The sequence below is a fragment of the Dendrobates tinctorius genome, unplaced genomic scaffold, assembly GCF_039654945.1.
Source record: "Dendrobates tinctorius isolate UK_male_01 unplaced genomic scaffold, ASM3965494v1 ptg000089l, whole genome shotgun sequence".
NCBI lineage: Eukaryota > Metazoa > Chordata > Amphibia > Anura > Dendrobatidae > Dendrobates > Dendrobates tinctorius.
The window spans coordinates 11424802-11443663 of NW_027361757.1; the positions used below are offsets into that span (position 1 = coordinate 11424802).

At 41.7% G+C, this 18862-nt stretch overlaps 1 protein-coding gene across 2 annotated transcripts in view; it reads right to left on the reverse strand.

Annotated features, from left to right (window-relative positions):
• The window catches only part of MICU1 (mitochondrial calcium uptake 1), a 402009-nt gene that overhangs the window by 219819 nt on the left and 163328 nt on the right, over positions 1 to 18862 (reverse strand). For both annotated transcript variants that reach the window (XM_073585810.1, XM_073585809.1), the window contains exons 6-7: positions 17383 to 17497; positions 785 to 867 (exon numbers count right to left, since the gene is read on the reverse strand). In XM_073585810.1, coding sequence (XP_073441911.1) covers positions 785 to 867; positions 17383 to 17497 — 198 coding nt within the window. The remainder of the gene's footprint in view (positions 1 to 784; positions 868 to 17382; positions 17498 to 18862) is intronic.

Genomic DNA, 18862 nt, shown 5'->3' on the forward strand with positions numbered 1-18862 from the left:
AATGTTTTACAATTAAGCACATAATTATACATCTTATTTGCTCTACCCAAGTGCATGACTTTACATTTATCCCCATTAAAGCTCATTTTCCATTTATCAGCCCAATCTTCTAGTTTGCATAAATCTTCCTGTAATAACTTGTCCTCCTCAGTATTGATTACCCTGCAGAGTTTAGTGTCATTTGCAAATATTGAAATTCTGCAATGTAGGAGTATACCACAACACATATAAACAGCATAAAACACAACATTAATACCAAAGATGAAGGGTGGAGAAATATTCACAATTTACAACATGACCATTAATTTATAGCACACAATCACACAAAAAGTTTCTAACAAGTTTCCATTCTTGCACAAAAAATGTTACTTTTTACTTTGATTCAAAGGTTCTTTTCATCAAAGCACCCAAGTACTTGTGACAGACAGGACAGAATAGATTGTTCTTTTCATCGTATATGATACCTCAAGAGAAACATGAGTACCTGTCAGAAGTTAGTATGTGTTGGATGGAGTTAAAGCATTAAAACCAGTGTGAAAATACTATAGACACGTTAATAGCTTATGTTAGCCGCATGACAATAAATAAAACCATACTAAAATTAAGGGATGTTTTTGGCAAAGGTATTTAGCTTGCTAAAATTTCAGTGATCACAACTGGGTTATTATAGAGCACTTTCATTAACTGCATGTTCTGGAAGAGGAAACATGGTAATAATGTAAGGTAAAAAAATACGGACAATACAGCTAAAATTTTGCTAAACATGGAAGAAAAATTTACTCACCTGCTCAAACTCTTCCATGTCAACTTCTCCATCTCCATTCAGATCAAACATTTTAAAAGCAATTTCAAAGTTTCTTTGTGGAGCTAAGGAAATAAAAAAATCAAAAAAAAAAACCGAAACATTAGCTTACAGGTGATAATGAAAAGGGGTTAATTGAAGAGGGTGTAGGATTCTATATAATATGATGGAAATAATAGGTCGTACAACACACTTAAAGGGAACCTGTCACCAGAAAAAAATGCTATTAATCTGCAGATATGGGGTTAATTATGGCGCTTTGCCCGGCTCATCCCACTTGCCCTGTGAGCAAGTGGGGTTCATATCTGTGGGGTTGACATTATCTTTGTATTGTCGCACCCTGACACTGTCCAGGTTGAAAACTATTTATGGATTACGGCATGGGACAGAACAATGAAGAGGTGAGGGATGTAGTTTTTTATTTTTGCTTTATTACAGGAGACAAGGGCTTCAATGAAATGGGCGTTATACTCACCTAAATGTGTTTGTTATCTTTAAATTAAAAAAAAGGATAAGTGTGTGTTGTTTTTATTTCAAATTATTATTATTATTATTATTATTATTATTTATTGTTATAGCGCCATTTATTCCATGGCGCTTTACATGTGAGGGGGGTATACATAAAAACAAGTACAATAATCTTAAACAATACAAGTCATAACTGGTACAGGAGGAGAGAGGACCCTGCCCGCGAGGGCTCACAATCTTCAAGGGATGGGTGATAATACAGTAGGCGAGGGTAGAGCTGGTCGTGCAGCGGTTTGGTCGATCGGTGGTTACTGCAGGTTATAGGCTTGTCGGAAGAGGTGGGTCTTCAGGCTCTTTTTGAAGGTTTCGATGGTAGGTGAGAGTCTGATATGTTGTGGTAGAGAGTTCCAGAGTAGGGGTGATGCGCGAGAGAAATCTTGTATGCGATTGTGGGAAGAGGAGATAAGAGGGGAGTAGAGAAGGAGATCTTGTGAGGATCGGAGGTTGCGTGCAGGAAAGTACCGGGAGACGAGGTCACAGATGTATGGAGGAGACAAGTTGTGGATGGCTTTGTATGTCATGGTTAGGGTTTTGTAATGGAGTCTCTGGGCAATTGGGAGCCAGTGAAGGGATTGACAGAGGGGAGAAGCTGGGGAATAGCGGGGGGACAGGTGGATTAGTCGGGCAGCAGAGTTTAGAATAGATTGGAGGGGTGCGAGAGTGTTTGAGGGGAGGCCGCAGAGCATGAGGTTGCAGTAGTCAAGGCGAGAGATGATGAGGGCATGGACTAGGGTTTTTGCAGATTCTTGGGTGAGGAATGAACGGATGCGTGAAATATTTTTGAGTTGAAGTCGGCAGGAAGTGGAAAGGGTTTGGATATGTGGTTTGAAGGAGAGATCAGCATCAAGGATTACTCCGAGGCAGCGAGCTTATGGGACTGGGGAGAGTGGGCAGTCATTTACTGTAATTGATAGGTTCGTAGGGGGGGTCACGTGAGATGGGGGAAAGATGATGAATTCTGTTTTGTCCATGTTGAGTTTCAGATATCTAGTGGAGAAGAAGGATGAAATAGTGGACAGACATTGAGGGATTCTGGTTAGTAGGGAGGTGATATCTGGTCCAGAGATGTAGATCTGTGTGTCATCAGCATAAAGATGATACTGAAAGCCATGAGATTCTATGAGCTGTCCCAGGCCAAAGGTGTAAATAGAGAACAGCAGGGGCCCTAGGACTGAACCTTGTGGGACTCCGACAGATAGGGGGCGAGGTGAGGAGGTGGTGTGTGAGTGGGAGACGCTGAATGTCCGGTCTGTTAGGTATGATGAGATCCAGGAGAGGGCCAAGTCTGTGATGCCGAGGGATGAGAGGGTCTGTAATAATAGGGAATGGTCCACTGTGTCAAAGGCAGCCGACAGGTCCAGGAGGAGGAGGACAGAGTAGTGTCGCTTGCTCTTGGCAGTTAAGAGGTCATTGGTGACCTTAGTAAGGGCAGTTTCAGTGGAGTGGTGTGACCGGAAGCCAGATTGTAAGCGGTCGAAGAGGGAGCAAGAAGAGAGATGGGAGGACAGTTCAAGGTAGACGTGTTGTTCCAGTAGCTTGGAGGCGTATGGGAGAAGTGATATAGGGCGATAGCTAGATGCAGAGGATGGGTCAAGAGAGGGCTTTTTGAGGATAGGTGTGATGGAGGCATGTTTAAAGCTTGAGGGGAAAATACCAGTTGTTAGTGATAGGTTGAAGAGATGGGTTAGGGTTGGGATGAAGACTGTGGTGAGGTTATAATAAATAAAGGACTTTATTCTGGCTGTGTATTTATTTACAATATAACTATAGGATTAGTAATGGATAAGTGTTTTATAGAGGCCTCTCCATTACTAAGCCGTGGGCTTGACGTCACCAGACAATACAAAGGTGACATCAACCCCACAGATATGAACCCCACTTGCCACTGCCACACGGCAAGTGGGAGGAGCTGAGAAAAGCTCTAGAATTGGCGCATCTAATAGATGTGCCTTCACTGGGTGGCTTTGGGGCAATATCAATGGCCACTTACTAGTCTGAGAATACTAGCCCCCAACTGTCTGCTTTAGATTGACTGGTGGTCAAAAATGGTGGGGCCACAACAGATCTATGGGCCGGACATAGATCTCCTTGAGAATCTGCCTCCAGAGCGCATTTTAAATGAAAGGAGGCGTTACCAGGGTGAGACATGTAAATCAAGGAGAGCAGACTGTCAGTAATTTCATGTCTCGCACTGGTAATACTCATTTGCATTTGAAATAATCTCTGGAGGCAGATTCTCAAGGAGATCAGTGTTTGGACCATAGATCATAACAGCTCATTTATAGACGGTATTAAGAAAATGTGGATTTCTCTGGAATAAGACTGGAATAATCGGATTGCAGTTTTCAGCTCATCATTTTATTCAACTTCCCATGACCTACATGCCCATACAGACGGCTTAGAAAGGCTGATCCTACTATCAGATTCTCTTTAAATACAACATGAATGATAGGTGGGCACTCAATTTTCTCAAGGTGTCACATAAGAGACCCCTGACAGTTGTGGAAAAACAAACCAAAAGGCTTAACTTAACATTGCTCACTATTGATATGTTAATAATGTTTAATATTACTTATTGTTATATTCATTTTATCACTTAATACTGAGCAGTCATCATAGGGTTTGTTGGAACATGAATTCATGTCAGTAGCAGCTAATTAAAACCATATACCATTTATTATAAATGTTTGAAATATCAGTAAATTATACTGCATCTATTAATCAACCTTAAAGGGATTTTCTGGTTTTGGGAAACTCCTGTTCCTCGACTACAGTTTGTTTGTTTTTTTTCAAACAAGAACAAAAAGGCAGCTAGTTGGCGAAGGAGCAGAGGAGTTTTTAGAAAACGGAAAACCCCTTTAAATATAAAAAGCATAGAAGAACCTTGAGGGGGCTGCAATCCTTACTCTGATCTCCCCCATGGTCTTTATTCTTGTCACGATCTTGGTCTCTAAGCGCAGATCTAAGCAGCTCAGGTGCGTACGGCATTGCTGCAGACATTGCTGCCGCTTAGTAGCATTTCATTTCAGCCCACTGGCTGCCAGGGGGCACAATTTGACCAAATCTGGGAGTATTTTATACTTTGACTACAAATGGAACAGATAATTACCAAGACATACCAAGTCCAGGATTGAGTTGTATTTTATTAAGAAACCTGGAACTGTGATCTAAAAGTCTTCAAAATGGGAATTCAAATGTCTGTAACACAGGAGATATTCCCAGCGCGTTCAATCTCAGGACTTCTCTAGTCAAACACTGTTACATCACAATCAATCAATGCTCTCGTAGGTCACACGGTCACGCTATCGATTTGGTAGCCCACCTCGGAGGAAAGCGCTGAGCGTAGCATTATTATGCAGTAAAGAGGAGACACTCGATTTAAAGAAGGTGACACAATATGAACCAACAGCAGATCTCATGGCCCAGAGTAAAGGAGCGGATCACATCATTATTATTTGCTTTTATCAAGTATTGCTACAAAAGTGGCAGACAGGATTTTATTTATCAAACAGAGAAAAATAATTAATGAGGCACAGAGTTTTATACATCAGAAATCAAAGACAAGTCTAGAAGAAAACTCTGGTGACCTGTTCCAATGTAATTATTTATTAGGAAATTCTTCACAATCATTACAGATGGGACTCTGTCAATATGTTTTAGCTAACCATCGAAAACCAACAAGATGTAGCGGCCGAGACCCTCATCCCATCTGTGCCTCATTTATTGGGATTTGCTGAAACTTGAAGAAAATCACTGTTTTCTCTACTGCAGATCTATCAGTTTTCTGAATGCTGTATAACTCTGCCCTCACCACTGATTGACAGCTCTGTGAGCACTCTGGATAGGCAGAAATACAGCGCGGCACACTAGTCTAGTGATAATCTCCTGCTGATTATCAAAACTACAGTAAGCAGCCCAGTAAGTGACACATCACTAGAATCAAGGTCTCTGCCCCTACATCATGCTGTTCTCATATTAGGTGCAAAAACCTGGTGACAGATTCCCTTTAAATAATTATTTGGCCACAGGGGTTTGCTTAGTACCAAAAGTAGAAAGGGATGACATGTTGATCTGGTCAGATGGATCCTTCATATTTAGATAAGCATATACATTCTTATTTCTCTGCACAGCTCCTCTTTATATAATAGAACCATTTCATTGTAATCAGGTCTGAGAAATGCAATGTGAATATATATTAAACCAAACAGTGACCATATTCTATGGTATATACTTCTGTCTTCTGATAGTGTTAGCTTTATTTAAAAAGGTTTGGTGGAGGTTAAAGACACAAAAGTCAGTCATCCCTGCCAATTTTAGAGTCACCAGACAACCATTTAATGTTGTATAAGGAGTACAGATGAGCGAATTTGTTCTGTTACTGTCCCAAAATGTGATTTTGACATATTAGTGCCATATTCGTGCTGAATGTATGGTTGATGATAGGTTCCAAACATATTCGGTAATTTCTACTCCCAGAGACTCTAATGACGTTCAGATGTGTTCGACGAATATTGCAAAAACAATATTCGATTCCGATCGTATTTGCTCATCTCTAATAAGGACCTCTCAACTTTCCCCGAGCAGACGACATCAAGGCAGAAAAGGATGGGGCGTGTTGATGCCCCATCCTTTGTTACGTCAGAAGATAATCCTTTGCCAAAAGTGGCTACAAGTGGCTTACTCAGATATTCCCAGGTGTCGAACAGCCTGAACAGATAGCAAGCAGTCAAACAAGTGAATCTAATAGTCATTCACCCTTTTTTACGCTCCTGGAACAAAAAATGGAAAAATGTACGCACATAAAAATATCCATAATGCATTATGTTAGATGTACATGTCACAGAATCTACTATCTTGTGTGTGTACATGAGAAGCCGTACTGTTTCTACTAGTGATAAGCGAATGTACTTGGATAAGGTGCTATCTGAGCATGATCAGGTGCTAATAGAATTTCTTCGGCGGGCTTGAATACTATGTTCAAGTCCCTGTGGCTGCATGTCTCACAGCTTTTCAACAGCTACAAAACATGCAGGGATTGCCTGTTTGTTAGACAATCCCTGCATCTGTCCAACAGCCATGAGACATGCAGCCACGGGGACTTGAACATAGTATTCAAGCCTGCTGAAGAAATTCTATTCTATTAGCACCTGAGCATGCTCAGATAACACCTTATCCAAGTATGCTCGCTCATCTTTATTATTTATTCAGTATATACAGCTCTGGCAAAAAATAAGAGACCACTGCAACATTTTCAGTTTTCATTTTCAATTTTCCCCCCTCCCATATACTAAGGTGCCACAAACAGCAAGTTAATATCACCAACCATTCACATTTTATTTAGGTGTATCCATATAAATGGCCTACTGTGTGTGTGTGTGTGTGTGTGTGTGTGTGTGTGTGTGAGAGTGTGTATATATATATATTTATATACACACACACACACACACACACACATATACATACATACACACACACATTATATATATATATATATATATATATATATATATATATATATATATATATATATATATATATATATATATATATATATATACACACACACATACATATACACATACACACACACACACACACTGCTAAAAAAATAAAAGGAACACTTAAATAGCAGAATATAACTCCAGGTAAATCAAACTTCTGTGAAATCAAACTGTCTACTTAGGAAGCAACACTGATTGTCAATCAATTTCACATTCTGTTGTGCAAATTGAATAGACAACAGATGGAAATTATTAGCAATTATCAAGACACACTCAATAAAGGAGTGGTTCTGCAGGTGAGGACCACAGACCACATCTCAGTGCCAATGCTTTCTGGCTGATGTTTTGGTCACTTTTGAATGTTGGTTGTGCTTTCACACTTGTGGTAGCATGAGACGGACTCTACAACCCACACAAGTGGCTCAGGTAGTGCAGCTCATCCAGGATGGCACATCAATGCGAGCTGTGGCAAGAAGGTTTGCTGTGTCTGTCAGTGTAGTGTCCAGAGGCTGGAGGAGCTACCAGGAGACAGGCCAGTACACCAGGAGACGTGGAGGGGGCTGTAGGTGGGCAACAACCCAGCAGCAGGACCACTACCTCAGCCTTTGTGAAAGGAGGAACAGGAGGAGCACTGCCAGAGCCCTGCAAAATGACCTCCAGCAGGCCACAAATGTGCATGTGTCTGCACAAACGGTTAGAAACCGACTCCATGAGGATGGTCTGAGTGCCCGATATCCACAGATGGGGGTTGTGCTCACAGCCCAACAACATGCAGGACACTTGGCATTTGCCACAGAACACCAGGATTGGCAACATAGCCACTGGCCCCCTGTGCTCTTCACAGGTTCATACTGAGCACATGTGACAAATGTGACAGAGTCTGGAGACGCTGTGGAGAGCGATCTGCTGCCTGCAACATCCTTCAGCATGACCGGTTTGGCAGTGGGTCAGTAATGGTGTGGGGTGGCATTTCTTTGGAAGGCCACACAGCAGTAGCCTGACTGCCATTAGGTACCGAGATGAGAACCTCAGACCCCTTGTGAGACCATATACTAGTGCGGTTGGCCCTGGGTTCCTCCTAATGCAGGACAATGCCAGACCTCATGTGGCTGGAATGTGTCAGCAGTTCCTGCAAGATGAAGGCATTGAAGCTATGGACTGGCCCTCCCGTTCCCCAGACCTGAACCCGATTGAACACATCTGGGACATCATGTCTCGCTCCATCCACCAACGTCACGTTGCACCACAGACTGTCCAGGAGTTGGCGGATGCTTTAGTCCCTGTCTGGGAGGAGATCCCTCACGAGACCATCCACCGCCTCATCAAGAGCATGCTCAGGCTTTGTAGGGAGGTTATACAGACACATGGAGGCCACACCCACTACGGAGCATCATTTCCCTGTCTTGAGGCATTTCCACTAAAGTTGGATCAGCCTCAAATTTCATTTTCCACTGATTCTGAGTATCAATACAAATTTATGCTCCCATGGGATATTAATTTTGATTTACATTGATCATTTTTATGTTTTATTGTTCTCAAAGCATTCCACTATGTAACGAATAAAGATTTGCAACTTGAATATTTGATTCGGTAATATCTAGGATGTGGCATTTTACCCATGTTAGCCAGAAGGTTTTATATAACATATTTATCTATATACACTTTCTGTGTTACAATAAATGTGAACTATTATAAATGAGACCACTCAAACTGGTTTGCGAAATTACCAGACAGTAAGCGGATATGGGTAATACATGCTGCGCGTTACTCTGTAGCCTCCGGCGCTGCCTAGTGACCAGCCTGTAATCTGGGGGTGTTTCATTATAACACAGCACGCTGAGCTGCTAACCTCAAGATGGCGGCTCCCATGAACGGTGACTCTCTTAAAGGTACTGTCACACTAAGCGATATCGCTAGCAATATCGCTATAACTTGTGACGTTATAGCGATATTGCTAGTGATATCGCTGTGTCTGATACTTACCTACAACCCGCTCCCCCGCTGGTTGTCGCTGATCGCGCGAGAACGTCCAGGACCGTTTCTCGTCGTCAGCTTCCTGCGGCGCTTCCTGCTGTGACGACGAGCGACGCGTGGAGCCGGGCAGGAGGACGTCAGGATCGCCGCGTCTGAAAGGTAAGTCGCGACCCCAGCGATGTCGCTGGTGAGATCTGCCTGTGTGGCAGCTCACTAGCGACCACTCAGCGATGTACCAGCGATCCGGACCGCGTCATATCGCTGGTCGGGATCGCTGGTACATCTCTAAGTGTGACAGTACCTTAACATAGTTCTTCTATTCACAGATATTATGCTTTCAAAGGTGATTTATTCCATGGTTATATACACATGCAGCCTCTTTACTATGGTATATGCTAATTTGTGTAAAGGTGATAGGTCCTCTGTAAAGTTTAAAGGGGTTTTCCCACGAACAAAATTTCATTTTAAATCAATAGATATTGGAATAATAATTTCCACAATTGGATGTGTTTAAATAAAATATTCCTGTGCTGAGATAATCTTATAAATGTGCCCCTGCTGTGTACTGTGTAATGGCCGTGTCTGACCGTACAGAGACATGGTCTGATCATACCACATCACAGACGACAGCCCAGGTCTTCAGAAAGCATTCTAGAATGATGTTTGGGATGTCATAAAATGGGATTTTTTTGCCATTTTGCTTCGAGTTTGGGGTTTGCCATTTTTTATAGTGGTGTAGATTGTTAAGCGAATACTATCTACTTTTCTATCTTCAGAGACATCAATCCGCTGATATAAGCCCATCCATCACCTCTTCCAAGAGCTGTTCTCCAGCCATGTGCAAAGTACGATGTAAATCAACAAAGATACAAAAAGAAAAAACATAGTTAAAAGATAAAAAAGCTATGTAATAGTGTCAGTAGGGACATCACCTGATTTTTCTCAGCAGCCAATAAAGGGCTTGCCCATGCTCAAGATCTGGAAACACGCATTATAATAATACAAGAAAGCATGTTTTAGTCACCTGGCGAGTTTACCAGAAACATGAGCTAAGAACACAATGCTCAAGATTACACTGGATTACAAAAGAAAGAGATCCCGCGACGGTATTGTACGTGTAATTGTTCGCCATTACTATGTCTGTACACAGCATGCACATATGAAACAAGCTCGCACCGCCTCGTATATTCTCCAATTTCCGTCACTGCTGGGGATGCCGATTCCCACAATGCCATCATTCATTTCAGTGAAGCAGCTTTCAGCACCGCGGGATGTAAAAAGCACCAGGCGGCCAATCATTATTCTGCCATGATTATTATAACTTTCATAATTCAGAGCCATAGCACAGTATTCCACTACACAGTGGCTGCTGAAAGTAGAGGGCAATGTAAGAAAACAAAGACCCTGTTATATGAACGGTGAAGCAATATTTCTGTATGCCATTCACCGCTTCTAATTACAATCTACAGCTAAAAAACAATAGGAAGCCAAATTCATGACTAGTGTGGGCACATGCTCCAAAATCTAAGCTAAGAACCACAGTGTCTAAAATGTCATGTTCCAATTTCCAAAGAATTATCATTTTATCACACTTATTGAACAAACCAATGATGAACGGATCTGGCAGCTTATCTGAAACGCCCTATTATTATGAAGGCTGGACTGTACATGACACGTTCTACCTATTGTGTTCCCCCCTAATTCCTTGTAGATTGCATCTTGTGAGCAGGACCCTCACTCCTCCTGTAACTCATCAACTATGAGTTACTTTGTATGGTCTTTAAAGGGAACCTGTCACCTGAAAAAATGCCATCATCATGCAGATCTGTGGTTAATCTTCAGGTTAATAGTGTTGTGAAGCTGCCCGGCGCCAGCACTTCGATCCCCGATGTCAGAAGGAAATTAAATTATTCCCGGTTTCAGACATGGGGAGCGGTGCTGGCCCGGCTGCAGTCACCACTCAGTGTATGGGAAGTAGGGGCTGTAATCACAACCCCAGCACCGACAGATAGCAAGCGCTAATGGAGAGCTGCTGTCAGTCAGTGCGGAGGGCGCCGTTACAGCTGCCAATCTACACCGAGCATTCTAGCGCGGCTCCATTCCAGTGCTGAAATTGGGACACTGACTGAGTGAATAAAGTTAATTTCCTCAGCGTGGGTCTAAGGACAGGCACCAGGCAGCTTCACAATATTATTAATCTGCTATCTACAGGTTAGGCCTGTCTCACACTTCCGTTTTTGACCATCAGTCAAAATCCGCAGGTTTTTGAAAAAAACGGATCCGCCATTTTTTTTTGCGGATCCGTTTTTTTCCCCATTGAGTTGCATTACCGGCGGATCTTGACGGATGGCCATCCGTTGGATCCGTTTTTTTGCGGATCCGCCAAATTGTGTCCGCCGACATGCCTGGACGGACCCTACAACTTTTTTTGCTGCAGGATCCGCATTTTACAGTGCGCATGCCCGGAGAAAGGAAGTCAGCCGGGAATTTAACTCTGAAATCCTTTCTGGCGGATGAAAAAAAAATTCTCTCTTTCTCTCTCGGGCAGCGACTCCTTTAAAATTCATTTGGCGGATCCGTCAAAAAAAACGGTCCGGTCCCATCCGATCACATCAGTTAGCAACGGATCCGCTTTCCGCCATTTTGGCGGATTTTAACTGACCCACAAAAACGGAGGTGTGAAACAGGCCTTAATAGCGCTTTTCAGGCAACAGATTCCCTTTAATTTTTGTACATGACCCGGCTTAATTGTAAAGTGCTGCGGATTATGTTGGTGCTGTAAAAATCAAATGATTATTTATAGGGGGATCTCACCAGTTGTAAATAGGAGAATCAAAGATGGAAAATATGTTAATTCCCTCCTGACAACTTCTGATAAGATGCAATACATCCACACACCCAGCATATACAAGGCCCAACGATTGATGTCAACAAGCACATCCAGATATGCCAAAGTTGTATCCCTTTGCAAAAGTTTTTGCAAACATGCTTGGGGTGTAAACTAACACTCCAGCCATCTGAATAGACCTATGGGCTATAAGTGAAGTATACCCAAAATGATGACATTGCAAGAATACCAGCATTTACAGTTGTGCTCAAAAGTTTACAAACCCCGGCAGAATTTTTGCTTTCTCGGCCTTTTTCAGAGAATATGAATGGTAACACCAAAGCTTTTTTCTCCACTCATGGTTAGTGGTTGGGTGAAGCCATTTATTGTCAAACTACTGTGTTTTCTCATTTTTAAATCATAATGACAACCCAAATCATCCAACTGACCCTGATCAAAAGTTCACATATCCTGGTGATTTTGGCCTGATAACATGCACAGAAGTTGACACAAATGGATTTGAATGGCTACTACAGGTAACATCCCCACCTGTGATCTGTTTGCTTGTAATCAGTGTGTGTGCCTAAAAGCTGAGTGAGTTTCTGAGATCCAGACAGACTCTTGCATTTGTTTTTTATTGCTTTATTCTGAAGGGGGTGATTTGAACTTTTATAATTTTAAAAACCTTTTTTTTTATACTTTACATTTATACTTTTTATACTTTACATGCTTCAATAGTCTCCTTAGGAGACTTGAAGCTGCAATACTCCGATTGCCTATGCCACACATAGCAGGGCTGTAGCATAAATACTCATCTGCTATGAACACTGGCAACTGGGCGGTGTTCATAGCAGCAACCCCAGGTTGTCATGCCAAACCATCGGCGCCCCATGATCATGTGACAGGGGCGCCTAAAGTCGGGATTAGTGACGTGCTTCCAGCGCGGCAATGTTAAATGCCACTGTTTGAGATTGACAGCGGCATTTAACATTTTAACAGCTGCAGGTGGATAGCAATTCCAACCGCAGCTGCTAAGGAAACATGTCAGCTGTCACATGCCGGAAAACATGCAGGCTCGGTGCCGGAGCCCACAGAGTGCAGGGACACGATCTATGATGTATAAATACGTCATAAGTCGTAAAGGGGTTAAAGGGAACCTGTCATGTAAAATAATGCTGTTAACCTGCAGATTTGGGGTTAATCTGCATGATAACCTTGTTTTGACACCATATGGCACCGGCACGGAGAACTCTGCGGCTGGGAGAAAATGAGTTTTATTTCCCCCAGCAGCGTTCAGCTCTGTGTATAGTGAGTGATAGCTGTAACCACGACCCCGGCACTGACAGTCAGCACTAATGCTGAGCCCCTGTCAGGTAGTGCTGAGGGTGTGGTTATTACCACTGCTCTCTATCTATACACAGAGCAGTGACTGAAACCGGGGCCACCCTTATGACTGGAAGCTGAACGCTGCTGGGGGAAGGGGGAATAAAGTTCATTTCCTCCTGGTAGCAGGGGTCTCAGTGTCGGCGCCACATGGTGTCATAACAGTATTAACCTGGTGATTAACCCCATATATGCAGGTTAACAGCATTATTTTACATGACCGGTTCCCTTTAGGGTACGTGCCAACCATCAGGAAGCAGCAGCGATTTGGATGCATAATATTTTTGTTGCGTTCAAAACGCTACGTTATAATCACGCAGTTAAATCCACATGCACAGTGAACCATGCGGATTTACTGCATCAAATACATTCTACTGAGGAAATTTCTGTTGCAGAGATTGGCGTCTCTACAACAGAAATTGACATGCTGCGAATCTGAAAGATGTGCCGCATGTCAGTTTCCGCGGGTGAACCGCAGGTGCACATGGACGCACAGTAGATATGGGATTTCTAGAAATCCCAGCCACTAAGCTGTGACATCTGGCCGCTGCGGTTTTGACTCTGCATAAATACGCTGCAGCAATTTCTGAACATGGGAACATACTTTAAATTATTTTTTTTAATCCAGTTACCAATCAGTAATGTGTGTTAAATGCGTGCATGAAAATACTTAGCGATCACGGTCTTCTGCTGTTTCCAGAACTGCACGTGTTCTCTCCAGCATCACATAACCACAGCTGTGACCAACCAACTCACACCGCACTCTCTCAATCTAAGTTGATGAGACTCAGAAAGAGGCTTACATTAAGGCCCTGTTCACACGGTCAGTATTTCACCTCAGTATATGTAAGCCAAAACCAGGAGAGGAACAACCAGAGGAAAAGTATAGTAGAAACCCGTCACCACTTCTGCACTTTTCACCCACTCCTGGCTTTGGCTTACAAATAATGAGGTAAAATACGGAAAACATACTTAATGTGTGAACAAGGTCTAAAAGTAGAACCAACAGTCAGGGATGTCAGCCAGCAAGAAAAACCTGTGGTCACACGATGCAGGAGGAAAGGAGTGACGCTGGAAAAAGGTAGAAGACAGCTACCGATAAGTATTTCAACGCACACACTACACACAAATTCCAGATTGGTAACAGAGGGGCCTATAAAGACATGTTGGACTTCTCCATTGTTGCAGTTTGTTGCTTTTATCATTCTCATCTTGATTGTGTATGTAGTAGTCCCCATTTTATGTGCATTTGTAAACCGTGTAGAACCATGTGTTTAATGGAGGGAGTTGATAAGGAAACGAGAACCCAAATTAACAATTAATTGATCGTCTATCTTTGATGAATCAATGGTAAACTTGCATTTCCTTATAATACACAAAACGTGTAATTGTCTCTACCTCTCTGTGCGTCTCAGGGATAGGACCGATAAATGGAATTCCAACAGGGGAGTCAGCGACCATCTAGCTGGCAAGACACAGTAAGTCGAGGCCGTTTCTGAAGTTATCAGGATGGCTAAAGACTGACAAAACCTTTAGTCAGCACAGTCCTTAAGATAATTCAAAAATATATTTATTTGTTTTGCTTAATAAGCTAAAGGTTTCTAACAATTTGCAATGAGGTTCAGTATATAAACTAAAGTCTATGACCAGACTCGGTCGGGCCCACAGAGGAACAGGTGGATCCTCCAAGTGGGTCCTTGTGCAGGAGTCGGCCACCACCCCTCTATATGAGTAGTAGTTGGCACAATATACATGTTTTACTACGTACAGAAAAAAAAATAATTTATTCAACAAATTGTATCCCTTTATCGACATAGCTATTTTCCATTTTTCTTGTTTTCACTTGGTTATTTAATTTTAAATGACAGCGGCATTCAACAGTCAAGGGTGGAGCTGCACTCCACGCGCAGCTGTTAGAGGCAGATGATGGCTGAACATTACTCACAGCCATCATCTGCTAAGAAGGATACAGGCTCAGTTCCTGAACCCGCATCAAAGTCAGGGAGCCAACATATGACGTAACTAATGTCATGTGTCGGTAAATAATAATAATAATAATCTTTATTTTTATATAGCGCTAACATATTCCGCAGCGCTTCACAGTTTGCACACATTATCATCACTGTCCCCGATGGGGCTCACAATCTAAATTCCCTATCAGTATGTATGTGGGAGGAAACCAGAGTACCCGGAGGAAAACCACGCAAACACGGGGAGAACATACAAACTCCTTGCAGATGTTGTCCTTGGTGGGATTCGAACCCAGGACTCCAGCGTTGCAAGGCTGCAGCGCTAACCACTGATCCACCGTGCTGCCCTAAGTGACTATAATTATGTAGAAGCAAAGGCCAATTTGTGAATGAGAGAAATTTAATATTTGTATGTAAATGAACAATGGCCCCCAGAGGCAATGTTACCCCCATTCCGACCACAGTCTATGACTACCGCAATATTTGTAGTTATTTGTATACCCAAATGCAGTTTCTTATCAGGGATTACTAGGTCTTCATACCTTTTGTAATATTTTAAAAAAAAATTTTATTTTCAACAAGGCCTATGTCATCAGGTTACATTGTCAATTTTAGAACCAGCCATTGCTTTAGCAGCAAATAACAGAACGCCAAGGTGTCTTGTAAACCCTGTGTATGAACAGACCTGTTCTATTTTAATGCTGAAGAAAAAAAAATAAATCACAGGAGAGAATAAGTAGCAGGCTATTAGGCAGCGGATGGAGGCTGTCCCTGCTTGGGGACAATAGCAGATTGCTTTTCATCCCCTTTTAATAATAATAATCTTTATTTATATAGCGCCAACATATTCCGCAGCGCTTTACAGTTGAACAGTTTCAAACACAACAGTCATAAGTAACAATGTTAACAATACAATAATTAAAGCGAAATAAGACGACCCTGCTTGTGGAGCTTACAATCTACAATGAGGTGGGGGAGATACAAAGCATAGGTTTGTATTTACAATGATGTATTTACAATGACGGTCCAGCCATCTTCAGGGGGTGGGGGTTACATACAGTTCATTAGCTTGATGTTCATTAGCTGTCTGTAAACGCATCTGGATTCCGGTTCTCAGGCACAGCATTAGGCAAGAACGGGCTAAGCAAAGCTTCTGCCCATATTTTATGGCAAAACCTTTCTAAGATACTAATGAATCAGGCAAACATTCAAGAAATAGACAATCCATACACTACAACCTGGATGTTAGCTGGAAAAAGTAACAGTAAGATTTGGTACAAGAAAATGTATAAGTTTAAAACAACTCTAACAGAAAAATGTAGAAAAAACAATATTTTTTCGTTGGACAACCCCTTCATCACCTATCCACAGAATAGGTGTTATCTTGTTGACCCATACAGATCGGTAGAACGGGGGAACGTTTTCTATTGTTAAATTGCCACGGCGGTGCGCATGCTCAACCTGCTAGATTCATCCCCTATGGGGGTGCGGAGTGGTGCGCTTGGCTCTTTCCAGTAGCACAATAGAGAATGAATGTAGAGGCGGTTGGCATCCAGCCAGTTGCTGTTTGTTTGTAACAAGAATAAAAGTTCCTCGTCAAGGATAAAGAATCCCTAGTATGCCAATCCATGCGGCTTATAAAAGGTCAGCAAGTTACCACCTAATAGTACATTCTTGAACATATCTTTGTAGAACGTTGGCCGATCCATCAAGACCAAAGATCTCCTTGCCGATCTTGGTGAAGGGGCATGTAAGAGTCTCCTGATTCATTAATAGGGCACACCCATTGATGAATCAGTAGCGTCTGATGAGTGGTATGCACCTCACCACAACTTGACTGAATTAAAATTATTTCAAGAATCAGAGGAGATATAGAGTTACTCCTCTTCTGTATGTCCCTCCGGACACAGCTCTGCCCACATACGCGGTGCTGGGAGCAACTGGTGTGAAAAGGTCAGAATACGCAAAATGCTTGAGGATCTCCAAATTGAACAAAAATTGAAAATTTCAAGGCAAATTACACCAGATTTTGACAAAATTGCTTTGAAAGGATCAGGGGCTCTGTGTTATGTTATTCATCTATAACCCCTCCAAGAAATGTATTTCGGTAGTAAATTAACATCTGGCATTACTATTCCCTTTGCCAAATAGGTGTGTATGACATTGTCTGCAATGCAATGCGGAGATACACCCCCAATTCGTAACACCCAGTTGTCAAATTAATTCATATAGCATTTCAAAATGGAATAACCTAGGAACAACATTGAGTCCTAGGAAAATATTAGTCAAAAGGCTTTCCCACATATCATTTACAGTTAATATTCAAACTATTTTTATTTTTTAAATGTGAAAATTCAGAGATTATACTATTTATATTTATTCACCAGGCATACTTACTTGATAGAACCGTGGTAAGGAATATATAGTCTGAGAATGAGATCAGGCCACATTCACCCAACGTGTAGAAAATACTATCCTCATCTGCAAACTTCTCTCGCTCTTGAGAAATTTTCTACAAAATGGACACAAAAGCATTAGAAATGGACACAAAACCAGGCCAGTCCCGTGTATCTACACTGAATAATGGTAACAATTTTAGCTTTCAAAGCTTTCAATGAAAAATAAATGTACCCCAGAACTAATAAACAATTTCCAGGTTCCCATTTTTATAAGCAAAAAAAAAAAAAAAAAGTCATGTAACATTATAGGTGCATCTATACAATAATAAAAAATTAGGACTAGACGCAGAAAGCTCTGAAAACTAAGAAAGAACTAAATCCTGAAACTCCGACAGAGACTACTTGAAGACTAACAAACATATAGGTATAGACAACTGCAGAACAAACAACACTCCATATACAAGAAAGGACGTCTATAAAAAATAAATCAAAAAGGATCTTGCAAACATAAATGGAAAAGTCATGCAATTGCCAGAGCAGGAAATGTTTATACATCACAAGCACGGAAGAATCCAGTAGATGAACACAAAACAGAAACACCATCACATTAGGGTCCAGTCCATAAACTGTGCCCACTGGTTACCTCTGTCTAGCGGAGATCCAATCATATACAAGATAAAGGAAAGAAAATTGGTTAAACATGAACGCAGAGAATTATGACAATCAGCAACGATGCAGAAACCCAGGTGGCTGGACCCAAGAAATTTTCAAAGCCTGCAGCTGTCTTGGCCAGATGGTTGGGTTACACCGGGGAATGTGTTGCTACCTATAAACTGAGTGATGTTATCGCTGTGCAGACAGGGAATTCCAGAGATAACACATGTGCATATGATATACGAGAACAGACCGTGATACATCTCTAATGACTTTGTGTGGTGTAATAAACCCAGTTAATGGTGAGAATAGTAATCGAGTATATATTTAACTTTAGTTTTCTCAAAGCCAAAGTTCTTCACGTAGCGTCTAAATAACAAATAGGAAACGTAATGGTGGATACACCAAACTTCTATTGTTATGCAAAGGTAAGAAGAACAAGGAATGAAGGAAAACGATAGGAAACCATAAAATGGTCATAGTAACAGCAGGTGCGAAGGACGAAAACAAGCAAGCCTTCGAAAAGTGTAGAGTTTCAGAATTGGGAGTCCCATTTTTACATGAAATTGTATTATCTTTATATTTATCTATTAGTAGGAAATTGTAATCATCAACAGTTTAGCCGGCGTCATATCTCAGGTAACTTATGTATGTGTAATGAAAAATGAGAAGGTGGTTAAGGAGCAGTGACGTTAGTATTGGACTCGTTCCACATTAGTCTGGACCCATGCGTTTGCTGAACGTTCCTGACATTTATATGGCTTTATTCATTCAACAAAGACAAGATTCATAGACAAGACTATTTTCAAGATCAAAAGTTTGGG